This window comes from Heloderma suspectum, chromosome 1 (assembly GCF_057233095.1).
Source record: "Heloderma suspectum isolate Gila_16-S chromosome 1, 16-S_ref, whole genome shotgun sequence".
NCBI classification, from domain to species: Eukaryota; Metazoa; Chordata; class Lepidosauria; order Squamata; family Helodermatidae; genus Heloderma; species Heloderma suspectum.
Window position 1 is genome coordinate 308,557,831 of NC_139458.1, and position 25,736 is coordinate 308,583,566.

The window sequence follows — 25,736 nt, forward strand, 5'->3', positions numbered from 1 at the left end:
GCACCTACACATAAAACAAAGCATACTTCATAGAATCGTAGAGCCACAGAATCATAGGGTTGGAAGGGGCCTACAAAGCCATCGAGTCCAACCCCCTGCTCAATGCAGGTATCCAAGTCAGAGCATCCCTGGCAGATGGCTGTCCAGCCTCGTCTTGAATGTACTCATTCATAACATCAGGGATGCGGACTGTCCATCTCCCTATGAGGGAAGCTGTTCTTGTTTGGCTGGGATTCTGGGGAGGCATTCTTGTTGCGGTTAACAGTAAGCAAACACAGAGATCATTGTGTACAATGATCTAGATTTAAGAAATTATATCTGTGGACTTGAACCAAGGAATTGTAACCTATTTTTTACAAAGAACTTTATATACAAACAGAACAGATCAAGACAAAACACAGAAACAATTCAATAATTCAAAAACAATGTTGGGCTGGCTGGCTGTGGCTGCAGGCCTCAGCTCGTAGGAGGAGGATGGCTTTCCCGCTCCAGGGCTTCCACCCTCCTTCGAAGGTCGCCACCTGTGTGTAGAAAGAAAGAGAAGAATAAAGCACAATGGTAATATGCATCTTGCAGGCAGAGTTGTTAGCTCAGGTCAGGTGCCATTCTGTAGTACTACTTACAGGTCCTCCTGAGCATCTGGACATCTCTTATCAGACGCGTCAGGATCACAAGAGGAGGGGCTTCATCTGTGGAAGAAGGGTGGCCTTCCTCCACAGATGCTGCTCCTCTTGCTGCTGGCTCTTCCTCTTCCTCCTCCTCCTCCTCCTCTGTCCTCTCCCTCTCCGCGGCCCTCAGTGCCTCCTCCACCAGCAAGGCATGATGCGCAGCTGTGGGATGTCACAGTAACAGAATGAATGCCTTTATATATGTGGTGAGTGAACAAAACCACAGTCACTGATCTGTCTATCACCATCCCCACTACCATAAGGACCACTGATTCTGTCCTCCCACCACAAGGTCTAATGATGAGGGGATAATTAGGGAGGCAGATTATACAGTACTGACAGTTTTGGTGTGATGGGGACTGTTGGACTTCTGTAAACATGCACAGGATTGCACTTCTAGTCACCCCACTTCTACATTTGCAATGCCATGGTATCTGTTCATTCTAGTGATGCATTGCATAAATGCCACCTTTTTTCCTAGTGCAAGGAACCCAAGGCAGCGCACATTAGCCTCTTCCTCTCCATTTCATGCTCACAACAACAACACTGAGGTAGGCTGGGGCTTTCTGACTGGGCCAAAGTCACCCAGCGAGCTTCCATGGCTGAGTGGACTATACCCAGATCTCCAAGGTCTCAGATGAACACTTGCTCATGAGTTGATTGGAGTGCCAATGTCTTGGTAGAAAGTGGGGTGCAAAAATTCAGCAATCACTACATGAAGAAGGAAGACGACACCGAGAGGCTGGCCCTGTTGCTGCTGGGCTGGCGCCAGTCCCCCTGTGTGCACTGCAGAGACCGGCAGCAGTAGCATTTCCCTGGAAATGGACAGTGTGTCAGTGTGTAATATGAGTTGTAGTAGCCAGGCCCGCATAATCCTATGCATGTGGTTGTACAGGGAAAAACAATGCAGTTCCCAGCTTCCCATCTTCAACCAGCCAAAGTGGCTGGAAGATGATGGGACCTTTTTCTGTCCAAGTTCAGCAAGCATAGGATTGCAGGCTAAAAATGTCAGGATTTGTTTGTTTCTCCATGAGAGAGACCACAAAGAGATAGCTTCATTTTCGGTACACATCCTTGTCTTCATATTTAGTTGAGCTTGATGATGGGATAACTATAACTTACCAGGCATATACCTCTGCAAAAATGGGGGCCGGCCTGCTTGGACCCACACTCTGCGGATGCGCCAGTAGTAGGCGGGGGGGTTGGACAGCGGTGCCCTCCGCTCGGCAGCAGCAATCCCCTCTCTGACGAAGGACTGCTTGAGCACCTTCCATTTGGACCTCAATTGTCCAACTGTGCGATAGTGGCCCGCTCGCTCCATCCTCCTCTTTATCTGGGCCCAATAAAGTTCATTGCGGCAGGAGGAGCTGCCAAACAGCACTGCCACCGCCTCGCTGCGCTTAATGTTGCTGAGGAGGGCCTTGGTCTTCTCATGGTCCCACCTCCTGCCATGCACTGGTGCAGCCATTTTGCAATTTGCACACAAACAAACAAGACAGCCACGTGCACAACCACCACTTAACTACACACACACAGACCAAACCGTACAAAAACACCACAATGCACAACTACACACACACACACAGACCAGACAAAACCACAACAATGAACAAACAACAGAGGAAATCCAATAATAAGCAAGCACCACCACTAACACACCACCACCACCACACCACAGAACTCCACCCGCAAATCCCCACGCAGACGCAAGTGCAAATGCAGACGACATTCAGGAAGTTAGCAGGAAGTTGACGACAGATTTTGTGGAAGCGGAGCTGCAGCCCCGTTTTTTTTTTATTGTGACTGTGTGAGGCGGTTAGGTTAACAACAAGACCAGTAAACGCGAGGATCATTAAGCACAAATACACAGAAATTAATAAAATCCCTGTCCCTGTCCCTGTCTGAGAAAAGAAGACAGCGGGGAGCACACAGAAGGCGGGAAAGTGGGAAACATATTTCGGGCAGCAACGAAAAATACGTAAATAATTACAAAAATAGTGGAAAAGTTCTGGCCAAGGCAATCCACCTTCCGAGAGTACGGCGGAAGCAACAGGGGGATTCCCCCCTACGGAGGAAATCCGTAAGCAATCACAACGTAATATTTACAATTACATTGTAATTGTTAATCTTTACGTAGACTACGGCGAAAATAAGGGCAACGCAAATAACGTTGTCCTTATTTTCGCCGTGGTCTACGTAAAGATTTATGGAGACTACGGGGGTCAAATAAGGGCAACGCAAATAGCGTTGTCCTTATTTTCGCTGTGGTCTACGTAAAGATTTATGGAGACTACGGGGGTCAAATAAGGGCAACGCAAATAGCGTTGTCCTTATTTTCGCCGTGGTCTACGTAAAGATTTACGGAGACTACGGGGGTCAAATAAGGGCAACGCAAATAGCGTTGTCCTTATTTTCTCCGTGGTCTACGTAAAGATTTACGGAGTCTACAGGGGTCAAATAAGGAACGCATTTGCGTACGCGCTTTTTTTTTCCCCCCAAAGTCACCCGTGATAGGCTACGTAGCGATTTACATAGCCTATCACGGCCACGTGGTCTTTTTTTTCCCCCCCTTTCGTAGTTCGCGGCCCGGCGAGGCGGGAAGCCTCCCCCCCGGCCTGAATTTCGGCCGGGCGAGGCGGGAAGCCTCCCCCCCGGCCTGAATTTCGGCCGGGTGAGGCGGGAAGCCTCCCCCCCTTTGCCTGAACTTCGGGGGGAGAAGCAAAGCACCTCCCCCCCACCGCGAAAAAAGCTGCCAGACCAGGTAAGTGATCTTTCGTACATCCCTACTAATGAGTCAGCTAACGGCTCAGTCAGTTGACATGTCTTGTGGCTAACGGAAAGATTGTAAGGGGGGGGGAAGGGTATAAAAGACTTGGGCACGCTTATCTCTGGGTCCAGACTGCTCTGCACTCATTTTGCAAAACGACTAATAAAATACTGTTGGATCCACTGCTGCCTGCCTGGCATCCCTTCTTTCAACCAGAAACAAGAACATTTGTCTAACAGTGTCCACCCTGACAGTGGTTACTGGTGTATTTCCAAGCCCAATTCAAAGTGCTGGTTTTGTCCTTTAAAGCCTTAAACAGTTTGGGACCAAGTTACTTGAAGGACCGCTTGCACTCATATCAGCCTGCCCACAGTTAAAGATCAGAAAGAGAGGCCTTTCTCATTTGCCCACTCGTGAGAGCAGTCAGGTGGGTGACCACACGTGAGAGGGCCTTCTCTGCAGTGGCCCCACACCTTTGGAACAAGCTGCCATTGGAGGCCCACCATGCTCCGTCATTGCAGACTTTTAAGAAGGCCTTAAAAACATGTTATTTTACCTTGGCCTTCTATTGATATGACTGCTATTGTTGCTGTTACTGCTAACATCATTGCTGGTTTTATTGTTGGCTTTTATTGTTGTTTTTATATTTTTATCACTTTTGATATTTTAACTGTTTTTATGAATTTTATCGTTGCAAGCCGCCTTGGGAGGGCTTCTGCCCTGAAAGGCGGCCAGGAAATATTATAAATAAATACATAAATAAATAATAGAAATTCAAGGTGCCACATATAGCCATATTATCATTCTATCAAACAGTTCCCTCATACTGATCGTAGAATGTTTCAAGAGCCACCTGATGGACAAGACTGGATTGTCATACATGGCTGATTAGTGTCTATTCATACTTCACTTTGTTTTTATAGTATATGGTACTTAAAAAGAAAAAGATATAATTTCCTGCTGTTATGGATTTCTCACAGTTGTATGCTGTGCTTTTTATCTCAGAGTATAGAAGATAATGCTCATGTAATACCAATCCATGGACAAGTTGTGTGTCGATCCTTTCCTGTTGCAAGTCCTGCATCTGAAAGTGGGTTCTTCATTGGAAGAAGCATTGGAGGGGTGTGTGTGTGTGTGTGCATCATACTCCCACTGAACAGCAGCGGTTCCTTATTCACCTATAGTTAGGCATGTAAGAACACACCCTAGGTTCTCTGTGCCCCCTCACTGAAGCAGAGTCCCTGCTCACTTCCCACCCGAACCTGTGCTCAAGCCACCCACAAGTTCAGTGAATTCCCCAGCACTCACCACGTATCCATTCAGTGAGCACCGCCATTTTTGTGCTTTTGCTTTCTAGGAAAAACAGGAAGTTAAAAACATACACATATTCAAATATGCGCAGTTTGGAGCAGGGAAAGCTAAATAAGCGCAATATTAGAGGGATTATACCTCTAATATTGCACATTTTTAGCTTTCCCAGCTCCATACTGTGCATATTTGAATATGTGCATTTTTTTTAACTTCCTGTTTTTCCTAGAGAGCAAAGGAGTGAAAATGGCGTCGCTCACCGAATGGGTTTGCGGTAATACTTTGGAGCTCAAGTGGGCATGAGTTGGGGGTGAACAAGGACAGCATCTCGGTGGGCGCAGTTCAGAGGTCACAGGTGGGAGTTGCTCGACGAATTCCCGAACCCCGAACTGCGCTCGCGACATCCCTACCTATACTATACTTGTTTCCATTTTAGAAATTACATATACAAATATCTGAAAAACAAATAATAACCAAATAACTCTAAGGGTGCAATCCTATGCATGGTTAGACAGACAAAAAGGCCTACAACTCCCAGCATGCCCCAGCCAGTTGTGCTTGCTGGGGCATGCTGGGAGTTGTAGGCCTTTTTCTGTCTAAACATGCATAGGATTGCGTCTTAAATCAGTCTTCCCCAATCTCAAGTCAACAACCTAGATGACAGTCTACAACTCATTATACCAACCATTGGCCACACTTTCTGAGGATTATGGGAGTTGTAATTGAATGACATCTGGAAAGCCAAGGTTGGGAAAAGCTACACTAAATAATCTCAGGGTTACTCAGATTTTTGAGGCCTGCAGCAAAACTCATCCCTATATGTGAGGCAGATTGTTCTTCTTCTCCCCTGTTGGAGCTTAACAGTTGGCTTCAGTGTTAACAAGGAGCATAAAAAGTTGAAGCTCCCCCTTCCTGTATTTGCACAGCTGAGACATTTGATCAGTATTATACTCTTAATCAGTGAAAGGAGGAAAAATATGAACCTGGGTAATCAGAAAAATAAAATAATCTTTTTAAGAACAAGCTGCAACAAGTAAACAACAGTGGGTTTTTTAGTTTTTTGTTTTAAAAAGAGAAACATTTTGGATTGGATAGTGGGATCTGGTAAATGTGAAGTCTTTGAAATCTACACATTCCCAATGAAGCAAAAGTAAAATAAACCTTGTTATAATCTCTTGTTCTACGTCCCTAGCTAGGATCTGCAGCTTAGAACAAAGGAGGTGTAGCCCATAGCAAAGTTTTCATAATCCTGCAGGACTAGTTACATGCACTCAAGGAGGGTTTTGACTGGTGTTTCCCAAAGAACAGCCCCAACTGAGTTTCAAAAGCAGTTTGTGATGCAAGTAGTAGGGATGGCTGAATCTGTCTGTGTCCCTACAACGTTCACACTTTTTGAATCATAAGTGTGTTCCATCCCGTTTCTGCATCAGTTTGCAATTTGGGAGGTAAAAGGTCTGCACAAAAATCTATACATAATGCATGTATCCCAATATATGTGTTTTTTGTTTGCAGACATTAGGAGGAATGCATACAAAATGCACGCATTTGTAGCAGCACATATTTTTGTATGCATTGTTTAATCAGAGAACTCTACTGCAACATTCAGAGAAGTGCAAAAGCTGAAGGATAATTGTGTGCTGAAGATTTACACATTAGTGTCCTAAGTGCACAGCTCATATTAAAACACAAACCAAACTAATTTTTCCCCATTTCTAACATGTAGTAAAAATGCTAAGCTGGACTGTGTGTCAGAATAGTCATACATATTGTATCCAGGCACAGAGAATTAACCATTTATTGTCCCCTTAAGTACAGCTCCCCCTTAATCTCCCCTCTCATTCTTCCCTTGGATTGGGAAAAACCCTGCCACATACCTGTGTGCCATGCTGTATACAACCCTGTTTAAGAAACTTGTTACTTTTCCAGCATCTGTTTGTGGTTCAACTGGGCTCAACAGAAAACAAGGAGGAAGTGGAAGGGAGATGGAAACAACCCTTAGGTTAAAAAACAATTAGCTTTCAAGCCAAACTCCTTTTGAAACTTTGCTGTGCCTGTTTATGAGCCATTATGGGCCAGTATCAGCTGCCTTCATCTCTTTCCTCCCCTCCTAAAAACTTACCTTTCAAAAGCAATGATAGGTGGGAGGGAAAAGCCATACTTTGCCAGGGCTTTGAGGTCCTTAGTAAGGAATCAGAAACCCTGGAAAATTACAGTTCCCAGATATCTTTGTGCTAGGAACTTCCTATTGCTAAGATTTTGGGGGATAAGAAGGTCAGAGGAGAGCGCTCATCTTTTTGCCCTAGATTCTGCTTCCAGAAAGGGAAGGGTATGGAGGGAAGAAACTGGATGTACAGAAGGCAGTGGACAGGGAGGCATTCAGAATGGGCCAGGTCTTTCTGAGATCTCAGAGAACTTGGAGAAAAACTAGAACTTGTATTGCTAAAGAGATACTTCTGTGTGAAAGGGGCGGGGATCCCCAAATCTTGCTTTATTCATAGCCGCAGGAGAAACAAGGCAACAGAAGCAAACTGAGGTAATGATCCTGGTCTCAAGTGACAGCCAAGGCTCAGAGATGGAGGAGGTTGAAGCCCCTCAACATGTCTATGGCCACCATACTGCTGACTGAAGAACGCAACAAGGTTTCAGGTAATGAATCTGAGGGTGATGGTGGTAAAACTTCAGACACTGAGCAAGACCCTCACAGATCTTTCCCCTTAGCCCAATTGCTCTGAGCAGCCAAATAGCTCCTGCTTCACAACACCTGCCCAACAGCAGATGGAGCACACCAGGTGAGAAGCCCTAGAAGCATTCACCTGCAGGCCAAGGGATTGTCTTTTTAAGAAGTCATACTCATAACTCATCAGATATCGGGGGATGGGACATAGGAAGGGTTGTTCAGACTGTGGAAGTTATAGGACACAGTCAATTTCCAGCTTCCATTTAAGGAAGTTGCTTACCTTGAGCTCCCTGAGCCTGCCTTGATGCCTCATCATGACCTATGGTGAGCTTCTGCTTGAGGTCAGGACATGGCAGCCACTGCTTCCTTGTGGCCTCCAGCACAACAGAGAAAGGTAGGGAGCATTGCCTAAATATAATTTGTCAAAAACAAGTCCTGCCAGACAAATCTGATCTCATTTTTTGATCAAGTCACCTCCCTTGTAGACCGTGGGAATGCTGTAGACATCATATACCTCGACTTCAGCAAAGCTTTCGACAAAGTGCCCCATGATATCCTGATGAGCAAACTAGCTCAAAGTGGGCTAGACGAAAAAACGGTCCGGTGGATCCACAGTTGGCTACAGAGTTGGACTCAAAGAGTGCTTATCAAAGGGATCTTCCCCAACTGGGGAGAGGTAACGAGTGGGGTACTGCAGGGCTCAGTCCTGGGCCCAGTGCTCTTCAACATTTTTATTAATGACTTGGAGGAGGAGGTGCAGGGAATGCTGATCAAATTTGCAGATGACACAAAATTGGGCGAGATAGCTAATACTTTGGAAGACAGAAACAAAATTCAAAGTGATCTGGATAGACTGGAGCACTGGGCAGAAAATAACAGAATGACATTTAATAGGGATAAATGCCAAGTTCTGCACCTAGGAAAAAGAAACCAAATGCACAGTTACAAGATGGGGGATACATGGCTCAACAACACTACAAGCGAGAAAGATCTTGGAGTTGTTGTCGATCACAAGCTGAATATGAGCCAACAATGTGATGTGGCTGCAAAAAAGGCCAATGCTCTTTTGGGCTGCATTAATAGAAGCATAGCTTCCAAATCCCAGGAAGTACTAGTTCCCCTCTACTCAGCACAGGTTAGGCCTCATCTGGAGTACTGTGTCCCGTTCTGGGCACCACACTTTAAGAAGGATGCAGACAAACTGGAGAGGGTTCAGAGGAGGGCAACAAAGATGATCAGGGGACTGGAAACAAAGCCCTATGAAGAGAGACTGAAAGAACTGGGCATGTTTAGCCTTGAGAAGAGAAGACTGAGGGGAGATATGATAGCGCTCTTCAACTACTTGAAAGGTTGTCACAGAGAAGAAGGCCAGGATCTCTTCTTGATCATCCCAGAGTGCAGGACATGGAATAATGGGCTCAAGTTACAGGAAGCCAGATTCCGGCTGAATGTCAGGAAAAACTTCCTGACTGTTAGAGCAATATGACAATGGAACCAATTACCTAGGGAGGTGGTGGGCTCTCCCACACTGGAGGCATTGAAGACGAGGCTGGACAGCCATCTGTCAGGGATGCTCTGACTTGGATTCCTGCATTGAGCAGGGGGTTGGACTTGATGGCCTTGTAGGCACCTTCCAACCCTACTATTCTATGATTCTATGATAATATGTTAGGAAATATGCGCAGTGGTGGAATCATAGAATCACAGAATCATAGACTCATAGAATAGCCACAATGTGATGTGGCTGCAAAAAAGGCAAATGCTATTTTGGGCTGCATAAATAGTATAGCCTTCAAATCACATGAAGTACTAGTTTTCCTCTACTCAGCACTGGTTAGGCTGTGAAATGGATAGGGATTTACGAAAGTCACTTACCTGGTCCCGCAGCTTGCTTCGCGGTGGGGGGGAGGCGCTTCGGTTCTCCCCCCGAAGTTCAGGCCGGGGGGGGAGGTGCCCCGCCTTGCCCAGCCGAAATTCAGGCCAGGGGGGAGGCGCCCCGCCTTGCCCGGCCGAAATTCAGGCTGGGGAGAAGCGCCCCATCTCCCTGGCCGCGAAATAAAAAAGTGAATGTAAAAAAAAAACCAATTTAAAACCAATGTAACAATTTATGTAGCCTATCATGGCTAGATTTCCAAAGTCAGCCGTGATAGGCTACGTAAATCATTATGTAGCCTATCACGGGTGACTTTGGAAAAAAAAAAAAAAGCGCATACGCAAATGGCGGCTCCCATGGGCGCCACCATTTGCGTTCCGTATTTGGGCCCAGGTAGTCTATGTAAAGATTTACATAGACTACGGCGAAAATAAGGGCAATGCAAATAGCCCATGGGCGCCGCCATTTGCTTACGAGCTTTTTTTTTTTTTCAAAGTCACCCGTGATAGGCTATGTAACGATTTACGTAGCCTATCACGGCTGCCTTTGGAAATCTAGCCATTATAGGCTACGTAAATCATTACGTAGGCTATCACGTGTGTGGGTTTTTTTTTTTTTACATTCACTTTGTAATGGCGATGGTGGCAGCCGGTCGCAAGACCGGCCGCCGCCCCCGCCCCCGCCGAAACACCTCCGAACCGCCGCCGGGACCCGCCGCCGAGAGGGACATTTGAGGGAGGTAAGTCCCATCCCGGGGGGGTGGTGGTGGGGTGGCGGAGAATTTCACCGCCAATTTTGGGTGGCCGAATGCATTGGCATTCGGCCTCCCCGAGACTCGTGGAGAAATTCTCCGCCATCCCTAGAAATGGAGCCTACCTGGATGTGGCTCCGGCAGCGGCACTGGTGGCTCCAGCGGCAGCAGCAGCTCTGGTGGCTCCAGCCGCTGCTGGGCTGCAGCCACAAATGGCGGCCGCTACGCCAGCCGCCATTTGCGTCCCTGGCAAGCCGTGATAGGCTACGTAAGGATCTATGTAGTCTATCACGGCTCAGAGCAGGGACAGAAATGGCATAGCAGCCTCCATTTGCATCCCCGCTTTTGCTGTGATAGGCTACATATATATCTACGTAGCCTATCATGGCAAAAGCGAGGATGCAAATGGCAGCCGCTAGCGTTTGCGTCCCTTCGCTGAGCCATGATAGGCTACATAAATATTTATGTAGCCTATCACGGCAAAAGCGGGGATGCAAATGGCATAGTGACTGCCATTTGCATCCCTGCTTTTGCCTCAATAGGCTACGTAGATATTTACGTAGCCTATCATGGCTCAGCAAAGGGGCACAAATGGAGAATGCTATGCTGGCCGCCATTTGCGTCTGCAGAGCTGCCGTGCGGATGCACCCAGCCGGCGGCTCCACGGAATTGCTGCGGAGCGGAGTTGGCCAGGGTAGGGTTTCGGTGGGAGGTACGGAGCGCCTCCCCCCCCTCACGAATGTCACCCTTCAAAAAGGTAATTGACTTTCGTACATCCCTATTGAGAAGAGACAACTGAGGAGAGATATGGCAGTGCTCTTCAAGTACTCGAAAGGTTGTCACAGGGAGGAAGGCCAGCATCTCTTCTCGATCATCCCAGAGTACAGGACATGGAATCATGGGCTCAAATGACAGGAAGCCAGATTCTGGCTGAACATCAGGAAAAACTTCCTAGAGCAATATAACAATGGAACCAATTACCTAGGGAGGTGGTGGGCTCTCGCACACTGGAGACATTCAAGACGAGGCTGGACAGCCATCTGTCAGGGATGCTCTGACTTGGATTCCTGCATTGTGCAGAGGGTTGGACTCGATAGTCTTATAGACCCCTTCCAACCCTACTATTCTATGATACTATTCTATGAAAAGGCTTAGTAAGAATAATCGCATTCCAAACTGGAAGAATTTTTCCCAGCACTGGAAATAGGATGTTTTCAGTTTAATTAGACAGGCATCATTTAAAGTACTCTTTTGCACTGGTAGAGAAAAGATAGGGAACAAAACTTTTCAATGCCACAATGGATACCATACTGCCATTGAAGGAAAATGTGCCACAATAACCAAATGTCGCCATTGTTTCATCAGATGACATTTTGCATTGTGTTGCTGACAAGAACAACTATCTAGATGAATGGGAAAGAATGACAGCTTAACTGAGGAAAACCAAATGTGTTGAATGGTCTCTTTCTTGATGTGACAATTGTTAGACTAATCTGTGATCCTTAAAGTCCTGATGCTTGTATCTTTGCCAAAGTGATGATTGTCAACATTTTTTTTAAAAAAAATATATCTTGCAGTTACCCACTTTGGGAAGAATCTGATGAAGTGGCAGGGTTAGGATCAGTTGCAAGTCAGCCTTTTCCACCTAGTTAACAGCCCATCTTACATGAAATACCGACATCTCTAATAAGCAGTATCAGAGATATTAGAGCAATGTCGTTTTAGAAGGCCTGATCCTGTATTTCTCACACACTTTACAAAATACCCCCTCCAAACATAGTTCCCTAAGCATTTTTCTTGTCTTCTAGGTAGTAATTGACTTTCTCAAAGATGCAGCAGTTTTAATCCTGAATAGCTCTTCCCACATCTCAGTGCGCGTGCGCGCGCACACACACACACAAAATAATGCCTTCTTGGGAAATGTTGCTGATGATGTGACAGTAGGATGGTCATTACACAAGTCTCTGTCTCCAATGAAGATTGCTCAGTTGCTCATTTGCAAATGCAACATTCATCAAAGGACAGGATTGCTCATATGCTGTCGTTATCAGTTATCATTGGCAAGGGAATCTCTCACTCCAGTGCAGCTACTTAGTTCTTTTTTTTTTTCTTTTTGGCAATAGAATAGGGTGATTACATGTCCTTTTAAAAATGATATTCTCTTTCTCACTCTTTCCTCCGCCTGCCCTTTCTGGGATAGTTTTCATTTTGCTGAAAGTGGCCATTTTTCACTTGTTACTGATGGGCTGAATTCTTTGTGCTGACTGCCAAGATACTTTTGGAAACATGCCCTGTTTCTCTCTAGAGATTGCTGTAAAAGTTTTCAAAGCAAAGTGAAATAAATTGTATTTATTTATATTTTTAAAACATTTTCTGGAAGGGAGGCACCTCTTTCCTGGTAAGCCTGCCTTGCTAATTCTAGTCTCCCAAGTCAGTGACTAACCATTTTTAGAGACCATGGGCTGGATGCAACGCTGCCCTTGTTTCCACTCATTTTGGCTCTTGCCCTCGGAAGTGCTACATTGCGGCCCCCAGTGGTAGGAGCTGTGTGCAGCGCACAGCCCGACCGATGTGCCTGGCCTGCCAATGCAAAGGCAGCATTGGATACAATCCTGTATTTCCTCATAAATCTCACACCCATTATTTGGCACAGAAGGAAGAATTCAGGAACACAATCACAGGCTGATGTTTTCCACTAGCATTTCATTTTACTGATTATGATATTTAATGCTGATTGATTGTGAGAACAGGGGAAACATGGAATTAATGGGGTAAAATAATGATTTCAAGTGGCTTGTCATTTTTTTTTTTTAAATTATGAGTTAGTTTAAGGGACTAAGCATGCAGATATAATTCAGGAGTCATGCAGTTGATCATTGCTACCATTCTATACATACATTCTTGGGACTAAGTTCCATTTAACTCAGTGGGACTCAGGATAGGATTAGTATGTAAATATTGCTTAAAACCCCCCAAACAAACCTACCTTGGATGTACATTCACTAGCAATCACGTCTCTGTCATCACCATTCATTTTCCAGGAAAGGTTGCTGGGCAAATATTAATCCTTCCTGCAGCATCTAGCCCTGCAGGTAGAACTAGATAGATACTATAAGCTATCAAGAGCAAACAGTGTGATATTCAGTCTGGGTGTGTGTCAAGGTTCCACTTATGACCTGGAACCCTTGAGCAAGTCCTTAAGGATCTCTTGCCTCCCTCAGCGTCCCCCCTTCCTTCTTACTTCCTAGTAACATAGGGTTAGGCTGTAGACATGGGGTGACTGACATTCTAGACACAAGGTTTAGCCACAACAGTTTACTGTTATTGGTAATTGGTAAATTTAACAACTAAAGGTATATACACAATAGAGCTGAGTGATACAAAAGGCATTAAAAGAAAATAAAATTTGCAAAACTTAAGTTCCTTTACCCTAGATGTCTTTATGCTGTTCTAGGCTGCTTCTTCCTGCTCACTCTTCAGACTCTGCTCTCACTTCAGGCTCTGGCTGTCTCTGCTGTTACTGGCTCTCTTTATATACCCTCCTCCCTCAAAACTGAAAGTACTGCTTCACACCTGAAGAAATGAAACTCAAGCGGAGAAATGAAATTTCATTTCAGTAGGCAGATAACTGGGGAGCTGCTCTTAGTAGTTGCTGTCATTGATAGGAAGGTCCCAGGGGACAGTGCCAGGCAACTGGCTATAAACTGTCCTATGGGCTCCTGGAGGATCCTATTCTGTCCTTGTTCTTGGTCAATGTGTATATGAGGCCATTGAACAAGACTGCATGTAGGCTACATACTTCTGACATTCAGAGCCAGCTCTACCATTCCTTTGTACTTGAACCAGTGCTTTCACCGTGTCTAGGTAACCAGTGAGACCCACAGTGGAGTCATGCGGTCCTTTTAGCTGGAGATGCAAGGAATCTCATGCACTCTACCACTGACTTGCCACTCCTCCCCATCTAAGCCACCTTTGTGTCAAAAAGCAAGACTATGTATCTCCTCCCCCTGACAAATTAGCCTATTCAATCAGGTCCCGAAGTGCCACAAGCAAACAACAGTTGGATTGAAAGAGGTACTTATGGAGCTTCAGGTGATGCTTACCGGACAGCCATGTGATGTCTTCATAAGAAAACGATGGGGTGATCACAACTGCATGAATGAGATATTTCCATTCTTCCATGAAGCATTTCATAATAAAATAATTGGGAATGTTTCCTTTTCATCAATAAAAGCAGGCACCAGACCTGGCTGTGTTCATGATCCTGATATTAACTGTGATACTTCATCATAAACTATTTAATCCATGGATGTGGCTTTTGTGGCTCCTGTGCGCACAAGGCGTTATCAGTTGTGTGGCACAGTGTCTAATTGTGTGTCTGCAGTGGATGAAAGGAACAGACCAGAGACAACAGCACCAGCTGATCCACGAGGCCCCACTCTGTGCCAGGTGGATGAGATAGGGACCAACCTGCAGCTGCTCCCATTCAGTTTGTCTCTTCACGGCCCCAGCCCCGCCGAGCCAATCAGCCTTTCGATTGGCTCAGCACTATTGGGTGCCTGCTGGCTCCTTTCCTTTCCTACCACCAGACCCATGCGTGGCCACAATGGCAGCTCCCCAGTAAGTGGGGAACTCAGTTTCACCTTGGAATGGGGGGATGGCTCTGCTTGTATACTGGATGTGTACATGGGATTCCACCAATATGGAAATGAACAGTTGTTCTTGGGCATGTGAGAGCTCTGTGTGAGCAGCAGAGTTTATTAATTTATATTTTTTATTTATAAAAAATAATGTATATCCAGACTTTCAGCTCCCAATAGGGATGTACGAAACACTTACCTGGTTTCGTCCAGGGACATCTGCGGTGTGGGGGAGGCGCTCCGTCCCTCCCCCCGAAATTCTCTCCGGCCGGCTTCGCTCCGCAGAGATTCCACAGAGCTGCTGGCTGGGGCCGCCCGCAGCTGGACATCCAGCATTTGCATCCCTGTCTTTTGCCATGATAGGCTACGTAAATATTTACGTAGCCTATCACGGCAAAAAACCCACCAAAAACAGCAAACGCAAATGGTGGCGGCTATGGCGTCCGCCATTTGTGTTCCCTTTTTTTTGCCGTGATAGGTTACGTAAATTATTATTATTATTAAATTTATTAATCGCCCATCTGGCTGGTCACCCAGCCACTCTGGGCGATGTACAACATACAATAAAACAGTTTAAAACAATAAAATTCTACAGTAAAAACATTTTCTAAAAAACCCTAACCCACCCCAAATGCCTGCCTGAACAACCACGTTTTTAATGCACGACGGAAGCTCATTAAAGAGGGGGCATGGCGGAGTTCCCTAGGGAGGGAGTTCCACAGAGTGGGGGCCACCACAGAAAAGGCCCTCTCCCTCGTCCCCACCAGTCTAGCTGTCCTGGCTGATGGGACAGAGAGAAGGCCATCCGAGGCTGATCTTGTTAAGCGGCCTGTCTGGTGCTGCTGGAGGCGCTCCTTAAGATAGGCTGGGCCGGAACCATATAGGGTTTAAAGGTCAAAACCAACACCTTGAATTTGGCCTGGAAAACAACTGGTAACCAGTGCAACTCCTTCAGCACTGGAGTGATGTGATCTCGCCGGCGGCTGCCTTTAATCAGGCGAGCCGCCGTGTTCTGTACCAGCTGCAGCTTCCGAACCATCTTCAAGGGTAACCCCACGTAGAGCGCATTACAGTAGTCTAAACGAGAGGAGACCAGGGCATGTACTACCGATGGGAGCAGATGGTCGGGAAGCAAGGGGCACAGCCGCCGTATCAGATGGAGTTGATACAGTGCTGTCCGGCTCACAGCTGACACCTGAGCCTCCATGGACAGCTGGGAGTCCAAAATGACCCCCAGGCTGCGGACCTGGTCTTTCAAGGGTAGTCGTACCCCATTCAACACCAGGTCAACATCCCCCAGCCTCCTCTTGTCTCCCACCAAAAGTACCTCGGTCTTGTCAGGGTTCAGCTTCAGTTTATTCCTCCCCATCCAGCCACTCACCGTCTCCAGACATTTGGACAGGGATTCTATGGCCAACCTTGGTGAAGATTTGAATGAGAGGTAGAGCTGCGTGTCATCCGCATATTGATGACACTGCACCCCAAACCTCCTGATGATAGCCCCCAGTGGCTTCACATAGATATTAAATAGCATCGGGGAGAGGATGGAACCCTGTGGCACTCCACAAGTGAGTGGCCATGGGTCCGAAGCCTCCTCTCCCAGTGCTACCCTCTGGTACCTGCCGGAGAGGAAGGACCGGAACCACCGCAATACGGTGTCTCCAATGCCCAACCCCTCCAGGTGGTCCAGGAGGATACCATGGTCAATGGTATCGAAAGCCGCTGAGAGGTCGAGGAGAACAAGGAAGGAGCATTCTCCCCTATCCAGAGCCCTCCTCATATCTTCTACCAAGGCGACCAAGGCCATTTCTGTCCCATGCCCAAGCCTGAAGCCTGACTGAAATGGGTCTAGATAATCAGTTTCTTCCAAGTGTGCCTTCAACTGCATCGCCACCACCCGCTCAATCACCTTGCCCAAAAATGGCAGATTTGAGACTGGGCGAAAGTTGTTCAAAACTTGAGGATCCAAGGAGGGCTTCTTTAAGAACGGTCTTATCACTGCCTCCTTGAGGGCTGATGGCATCACTCCCTCCTCAAGGGAGGCATTCACCACCGCCCTGATCCCCTCACCCAGTCTCTGTCTGCAGCCCATAATGAGCCAAGATGGGCAAGGATCAAGTAAGGAGGTGGTCGGCCTTACAGATGAAAGCACCTTGTCCACTTCATCAGGAGGAAGAAGCTGGAACCGATCCCACAAAACTGGTTTGCCACAGGCCGCCTCTTGCTCACTAACTGTATTCACAGCATGCAGAGTAACACACCTAATCTGATCAATTTTATCTGCAAAGTGCCTTGCCAAGGCCTCATAGGATGCCTTAGAATGCTCCAGTGGTTCAGGAGCCACAGGACCAACCAGGCTCCGGACCACTTGGAACAGCCTCCTGGGACAGCACTCTGCAGACGCGATAGAGGCAGCATAATATTCCTTTTTTGCTGCCTTCACCGCCACTTGATAGGCTGAAGATACAGCTCTAGCCCGTGTCTGATCGTCTTTGGAGCGAGACTTCCGCCACCGGCGCTCTAGCCGTCTCACCTCCTGTTTCAGAGCTCATAACCATGGATTGAACCATGGTGCAGTCCGAGCCCTGTTCAGGGGGAGAGGGCATTTCGGAGCCACCTGCTCTAATGCCCCAGTGATTGCGGAATTCCAGCCACCCACCAGGGTCTCGACTGAGTGGCCGTTGGTGTGCCCCAGAGAATCCCCAAGTGTGTTCAGGAATCCATTTGCATCCATAAGACGCCTGGGGCGGACCATTTTAATGGGTCCTCCACCCCTGCGGACGGGTTGTGGAACCGAGAAGTCCAACATCACCAGATAGTGATCTGACCATGACAAGGGGGTGGTGGATATACCCCTGACTTCCAGAACACTCCCCGCTTCTCCAGAAACAAACACAAGGTCTAGTGCATGACCGGCTACATGGGTGGACCCAGTTAGAATATGGTGCAGCTCCCAGGAGGCCATGGTCTCCATGAAGTCCCGAGGTGCTCCGGTGAGGATGGCCTCCGAATGTATGTTGAAGTCCCCCAACACCAGTAAATTAGGGGACTGTACACGCACATCAGAGACCACCTCAAGCACCTCGGCCAGGGAGTCAGTCGTGCAGCGGGGTAGACGGTACACGAGCAGAATCCCCAGACTGCCTGTCGGGCCCAACCTCCAGTACATGCATTCAGCAACCTTGGTCTCCCGGAGAGGGGATCTGGTGAAGACCAAGGACTCTCGGTAGATAACAGCCACTCCCCCTCCCCGATCCCCAGCCCTCGGCTGCTGTGCATACGAAAATCCGGCTGGACACATGGCTGCAAGGCTTGGAGCAGCAGCCTCAGCCAGCCAGGTCTCCGTAATACATGCCAGGTCTGCAGCCTCATCCAGGATCATGTCATGGATGAGGGAGGTTTTCTGGGTAACAGACCTGGCATTGCACAGCAGCAAACGAAGGCCAGAAGATGGGGTCACCCCTCCCCCAGCCATCCTTTGGCTCTGGACAGGCCCGGAGCAGGGGACAGATACTACACATCTCTCCCTTGTTCCCCTCATCTGGCATGGCCTGCCCCTAGTGCTCTGCCAGCACCTGCCGCCCAGCCTCGGTATGTTCTGGCGACTACGCCGTTTGTGCTCCCTTTTTTTCTTTTTTGCCGTAATAGCCTACATAAATATTTATGTAGGCTATCAGGGCAAAAGAAAAGGGAACGCAAATGGTGGCTGCCGTAGCCGCTGCCATTTGCGTTCCCTTAGTTTTGCCGTGATAGGCTTAGGGATGGAAGAGAATTCCGCCACGGATCTCGGTGAGGCTGAATGCCAGTGCATTCGGTCCCCCGAAATCTGAGGCGGAACGGCCTGCCCCCCGCCCCCCTGTGGATCCCCCCTGGGACGAGGCTTACCTGGGGCAGATCTTCCGGGAGGCGGTGGCTCTGGCGGCGGCAGCTGCTGTGGCGGCTGGTCTTCCGACCGGCTGCCGCTGCCATTTGTCTGGTAAAAAAACACACAACAAAAAACGACGTGATAGGCTACGTAAAGATTTACGTAGCCTATCATGGCTGGGTTAAAAAACAACAACAACCCGTGTACACAAATGGCGGCGGCTACGGCCGCCGCCATTTGCTTTCCTTATTTTTGCTGTCTTAATCTTAGGGATGGACAAAAGGGACTTACCTGGTCCCACAGCTTGCTTCGCGGTGGAGGGGAGGTGCTTCGGTTCTCCCCCTGAAGTTCAGGCGAGGGAGGCGCCCCGCCTTGCCTGGCTGAAATTCAGGCTGGGGGGGAGGCGCCCCATCCCTCGCCGCCGAAATTCAGGCCGGGGAGGAGTGACCCGTCTACCCAGCCATGAAAAAAAAAGTAAAGAAAAAACAACAAAACACCCGTGATAGGCTACATAACGATTTACGTAGCCTATCACGGCTAGATTTCCAAAGTCAGCCATGATAGGCTACGTAAATCGTCACGTAGCCTATCACGGGTGTGGGTTTTGTTTTGTTTTTTACTTTTTTACTTTGCAATGGCGGTGGTGGCAGCCAGTCAGAAGACTGGCCGCCCCCGCCCCGCTGCCCCCGCCGAACCGCTGCTGAACCGCTGCCGGGACCCGCCGCCGAGAGGGACATTCGCACGAGGTAAATCCCATCACGAGGGGGGGGACAGGGGGCCGGCGGAGAATTTCACCACCAATTTCGGGGGGCTGAATGCGTTAGCATTCGGCCTCCCGGAGATTCGTGGAGAAATGCTCTGCCATCCCTACTTAATCTACGTAAATATTTACGTAGACTATGATGGCAAAAATAAAGGGTAACGCAAATAGCGTAGCGGGTGCTATTTGCTTCCCTTTTTGATTCCCCTCAGCTAAAATGGCAAATCAAAAAGGGACTCAAATAGCGCCCGCTACGCTATTTGCATTCCCCTTTATTTTCGCCGTCATAGTCTATGTAAATATTTATGTAGATTAAGACAGCAAAAATAAGGAACGCAAATGGTGGCGGCCATAGCTGCCGCCATTTGCGTACACGGTTCCCCCCCCCCAGAGCCCTTTGCAGCCGGAAATCCAGCTGCGGATGGCTCTGGCCTGGCTGGGCCTGGCCGGCTGCTCCACGGAGCTGCTGTGGAGCACAGCTGGCTGCGGAGGATTCCGGGGGGGAGGGACGGAATGCCTCCCCCCCATCAACATAATCTGCGAATAGGTAAGTCACTTTCATACATCCCTAGATAGGCTACGTAAATGCTTACAAAGCCTAACATGGCTTCCGCAGGGATGCAAATGGCATCTCTGCATTAGCCGTGATAGGCTACATAAGTAGTTATGTAGCCTATCATGGCTATATGGAAGAAGCGAATGGTGGCCTCAGACATGGCCGCCATTCGCAATGCAGCAAGGACGGCAGCAGGTAAGTGCTCCATTCCGGGCCCATTTTGTGGGTGGGGGGGCTTTGTTCTGCCACAGATTTCAGAGGGCCGAATGCACTGGCATTCGACCTCACTGAGATCCATGGTGGAATTCTCTGACATCTCTAGCTCCCAAAAGGTAGGGATGGTGGAGAATTTCTCCACGAATCTCTGGGAGGCCGAATGCCAACGCATTCGGCCTCCCGAAATTGGTGGGGAAATTCTTCGCCACCCCCCCGCCCTGCCCCCGGGATGGGACTTACCCTGTGCGAATGTCCCTCTCGGCAGCGGGTCCTGGTGGCGGTTCGGTGGCGTTTTGGCAGCAGCGGCGGCGGCAGCCGGTCCTCTGACCGGCTGCGGCCACCACCATTACAAAGTTTTTTTTAAGAAGTGATAGACTACGTAATGATTTACGTAGCCTATCACGGCTAGATTTTCAAAGTCAGCCATGATAGGCTACGTAAATCTTTAGGTAGCCTATCACGGCTGACTTTGGAAAAAAAAAAAGCGCGTACGCAAATGGCGGCACCCATGGGCGCCGCCATTTGCGTTCCTTATTTGGGCACGGGTAGTCTACGTAAACATTTACGTAGACTATGGCGAAAATAAGGGCAATGCAAATAGCGTTGCCCTTATTTTCGCCGTAGTCCACGTAAATCTTTACGTAGACTACCTGTGCCCAAATAAGGAACACAAATTTGCGTACGCGCTTTTCCCCCCCCCCAAAGTCAGCCGTGATAGGCTACGTAAAGATTTACGTTGCCTATCACGGCTGACTTTGAAAATCTAGCTGTGATAGGCTACGTCAATCGTTACGTAGCCTATCACGTTTTTTTTTTTTTTTTACAATTTACTTTTTTATTTCACGGCCAGGGAGATTGGGCGCTGCCCCCCGGCCAGAATTTCGGGGGGAGAAACGGAGCGCCTCTCCCCTCCACCGAAAACAGCTACAGGACGAGGTAAGGGAATTTCCAAAAGGTTGCATTGCTATCATCATGTTTAGACTGGGACCCTTATTTTCTTTATGGTCAGAGTAAATGTGAGTATACATTAATATCCTAATTTGAAAATGTAGAACAAAGTGTCACCTAAAATCATCCAGGTTAAGTAGAATTTGAAGTTCAAGCTTTATGAAATACCCACCACCCATACTGGTGCACAATGAAATATTAAGTTTAACATTTAATTTGCCATCATTTGCTGCACAACATCAGAGAAACTAAAGATGCAACTAGGTACACATGTAGGGATTTTATCATATGCATGCTGTTGCTTATATCAATTGGGCCTTCTCTCATTACTGCATTTGATCTTGAAAGAAACCCTGCTTGAAGAACTTAATTTAATAATTCACAGTTCCTGTGGGGCTTGTAAATAAGAGATTAAGAAAAGAGATTTGATTCAAATTAATAACAGCAACCTAAAACCTAGTGTTTTGGTCTGTAAAAGTCAGAGACAATGAATAAATATAGCTATCTCCAGTTAATACAGAGACCAAAGTGGATAGTGTATACATCTGTGATTTACATGGCTCTCTTTCACTTTTACATTTGGGGAGATTGATCTAGGGAGAATTATTCTGTTCAGCCATAGAACATGACATCAGGCAAGGCTAGAAACTGAGGTGGAATGTTAGGAGACAGACACATAGTATAGCAGGTTTGGTAGGGCCTTGTTGCGACTGGAATGTATTTCATTAAGTATGGGGAAACCAGACAGCCTCTCTCTGTCAGGTGTTGCTACATAGACACATGAAATACCAATAGATACAGAAGAAAATTAGATTATGGCCACACCTGCACCTACAATGGTGTGTGAACTGCTTTCCCTTGGCATCTAGGGATGTACGAAACAACTACTTGGTTCTGCGTTGGGGCATCTGCGGTGGGGGGGGAGGCACTCCGTCCCTCCCCATGGAATCCTCCCCAGCTGGCTCTGCTCCATGGCAGCTATGCAGAGCTGCTGGCCGGGGCCACCCCGCAGCTGGACATCCGGCCGCTGGGCAGCCTGCAGGGACGCAATTGGCGGCTGCCGTAGCTGCCGCCATTTGCGTCCCTGTATTTTGCTTTGATAGGCTACGTAAATATTTACATAGCCTATCATGGCAAAAAACCCACAGCGAACGCAAATGGCGGCCACTACGCCATTTGCATCCCACCCTTTTTTTTGGTGGTAATAGCCTACGTAAATATTTACGTAGGCTATCGCAGCAAAAAAAAAAAAGGGAACATAAATGGCAGCCACCGTAGCCGCTGCCATTTGCATTCCCTTTTTTTTGCCATGATAGGCTATGTAAATACTTACACAGCCTATCCCAGTTTCCGCAGGGATGCAAATGCATTAGCTGTGATAGGCTGCGTAAGTATTTACGTAGCCTATCACGGCTATAGTGATGAAGGGAATGGCAGCCGCCATTCTCAGAGCAGTGCCAACGGCACCGGGTAAGTGTCCCGTTTTGTGCGCCTTTCGCGGGGTGGGGGGCGGGGGGCTTCGTTCCGCCACGGATTTTGGGGGGCCAAATGCACTGGCATTCGGCCTCACCAAGATCTGTGGCAGAATTCTCTAACATCCCTATTGGCATCATTTCACACTTCCCAGACATGTGATGTGTCAATAAAACAACTGCATGTCGCCAGCTGGGAGGCGACATGTCCTGCACATGTAAGCTTGGTTGATTCTCAAGTGAACAGGCAACCAATGTAAATGATACAGAAGGGGAGTAAGATGATCCGAATGCCTGGCTCCCATGAGTGTTCTAGCTACCACATTCTGTACCAGTTGCAGTTTCTGAATCATCTTCAAGGGCAGCCCCACATAGAGTGCATTACAGTAATCTAAGGTGAATGTAAACAAGGCATGTGTCATTGTGGCTAGGTCAGTTTTCTCCAGATAGGGCCACATCTGTTATGAGCATATGCTGTTACAATCATATGTGCCATTTTCCTTCTTTGTCTTTTCTTTACCTAGCCTCATTTTCTCACACTGTCCTTGAAGCCTATTGGTTGTAGCAACTTTCTTTCTTGCCTGCTTGCTTTCTATTGTTTTCTTACAGGTAAGACCATACAGAGAATGACAATCTTGAAACAGCACAGTGCTGCATACTTCACAAAGACCTTACGACAATACATATAATGTGACGAAGTCACACTTGCAAACAAAATCATGTGGGCTGTCACAGCCAGGATTAGCGAACAATTTGTGCAAATGAGGCAGAGCACAAGAATGGTAAAGAAGGAGGAAATGGCATGGAGCAAAATGGCAGCAGCTGGGAACAAAGGGCCCAGAACAGGAATGAAGTAATGCAATTGATTTGTTGAGTATTTATTCACCATTCTTTTCAGCTGCGTGAAATGTGCAATTCTTGAAACAAATAGGAACATTAGAGAATATTCAGCATCAGTGCTGGCTCCAGATTTTGAGGGGCCCTTGGGCAAGATGCCCTCTTTGAATAGGCATCTTTGATGCCCTCTTTGAGTGGGCATCCCTGCCTAGGGATTGGTGAGAAATTTGTTCTATTTGGGGTTTTTTGGTAACAACTTACCAATATTCACTCATTTTCCCATAAACATGATGGAAAGAATTTGGGTTTCTTCACATGGAGCTTTTATCCTGCTATTGAGATTGGTCATTCATGGAAGTTTGCGGGCCCTTTAGATGATGTCATGAACCTCCAGGGCATCTCCTTGCACTAAATGACCTTTATTCCATTTTTAAATAGATTGGAGATAATTACCCTGCTTGAGTTCCCCTCCATGAAAAAAGGAAAAGCCGTGAGAAGAGGAGCAAAATCAATGAAACATCTGGAAGTCTCAGATAAGGGGGAGAAGGAGGGGGAAAAGGAAGGGGGGAAGGAAGAGCATGTAAAGGGAGTCCGTTGTGATACTGCATTTAAAACAGAAGCAGAATGCCGCAATTTGAATGCAGGATTTTAGGCTGGTGAAGAGATGCTCTTTGAGATTGAAATGTCTGACACTTAACAGATTTGCCCATTCACACAGCTAGCTTTGAGTGCTTAGCTCTTAAAAGTCTGGATTTGAATCTCTGTTTAATTCAGCTATGTTTGTCGTTTGCTGAATTAGGGTTGCCATCTCTTCTTTCTGACAGGCTCCTCAACTTTAACAGCTAAATGGTAGCCAGGTACATAATGGTCTTCTCCATGCTGGGAATAGTTCTACCTATCCAATTTGACTGGTGCAGTTAGGCGTTAATTTTGTTCAATTTATGTTTTAATAAGAACACACCAACATTTGCCATTTCTCCCCCATAAATGGGATGGAAAGAAATTGGGATTTAAAAAAAAATGAATGTAGGAGAAAGCAGAACTGACAAATTGTCCATTCCTATGGCTGCTTCTTTGCTTGCCCCGTCCCTCTGGGTCCAATCTTCACAACCACCCAGAGAGAGAAAGCACAAGGCAATGGAGGATGCTGTTCTATTTACTCAGTCTGGTCACTTTTTGTATCCTCAGAGAAGGCAGGTGGGAAAGCATCAACAGCAAGGAGAAGTGGCAGGAGGTCCTGGGGGATCAGCAGTGGTAGGTCTGCAGGTATCATGGGCTTTGGCAGGTGCCAAATGATCCTAATTCCAGATACTGGCCCTGTTCTGACATACTCCAATGGGCACCCTTTGAACTGAGCCACCCTAATCTGCCTTTGTGATTGAACTTTGTGGTTCCCACCCATCCCATCGCCTACTATAAGCTGTGTGTGTGTGTGTGTGTGTGTGTGTGTACTTCTGTATATCTATATTTATCCATGTTGGGTCCATTTATTTTCATAATTGCATCCTGAGAGTGCTCTCTTTATATCTTGCAACATTCTAAAGATAAAATTTTAAGGTTTTCAACTAGCCTAATTGCACCACACTTAATTTACACAAGGAGACAAAGATCTGAGGATGGAGTAAACCAGATGGAATCATCACACACATGCAATGCACTCTTAATTCCCCTTTAAAAGTTGGAATCTCCACTTCGTTGCTTAGCATTAATGAACTCTGATGTTGGACAAGGTTCAGTTAAAAACACACACACAAGGAAGAAGTAACAGCAGAGAGAATGTGAGGAAATAATCATCCAAAGAAAAACTTAACATGAATCTCCCCATGTCAATAAAGATTCAGGAGTAATTAGTTACATGGATCACTGCTCCTGCAGAAAAATATCAGACATCCCTGGAGCTCTCTCACACTCTCTGTGACTTGTACATCCACATCTCTGGAGATAGTTTGCTTGGGAGAGCGTTTGCTTTCATTGACTAAAAATCAAAAATAATACTTTCTAAGCCATGCTGGGTTTGTACTGGCCACGGTAGAAGGTGGGGTGGTTCTCCCCTGCTATTTTAAACCTCCTCAGCTATCCTTTTAAAATTTTCTCTCCCACTGGTTTCAGTGAGAGGGAAAATGACTATGTCAGCTCCATGGAGGGTGTCATTCTTCTCCCTCGTCAGGGATGAGGTGGGACAATGGGACTCCCATTGTCCCATCTCATCCCTGACAAGGGATCCTGCAGATCCAAGGCCTCTCCCCTCTTCTGTTCCTGACATGTCCCTTTTTATCCCCCATATCCACTGGAGCAGCTATGGCAGACAGACAATGGTGGCATACCTTTGCTTTCTGCAGGCTTCTAGTGGCGGACTTGTTCTCCGCCTGTGGACCACCCTCTCTGCAGGCAGAAAGGG

At 47.3% G+C, this 25,736-nt stretch overlaps 1 protein-coding gene across 1 annotated transcript in view; it reads right to left on the minus strand.

Moving 5' to 3' along the window:
• Window positions 1-355: 355 nt before the first annotated feature.
• The window catches only part of LOC146359346 (uncharacterized), a 41,795-nt gene continuing 16,414 nt past the window's right edge, over window positions 356-25,736 (minus strand). The window contains exons 2-4 of the mRNA XM_084814366.1: window positions 7,701-7,794; window positions 624-830; window positions 356-521 (exon numbers count right to left, since the gene is read on the minus strand). Coding sequence (XP_084670492.1) covers window positions 457-521; window positions 624-830; window positions 7,701-7,794 — 366 coding nt within the window. The 3' untranslated portion in view covers window positions 356-456. The remainder of the gene's footprint in view (window positions 522-623; window positions 831-7,700; window positions 7,795-25,736) is intronic.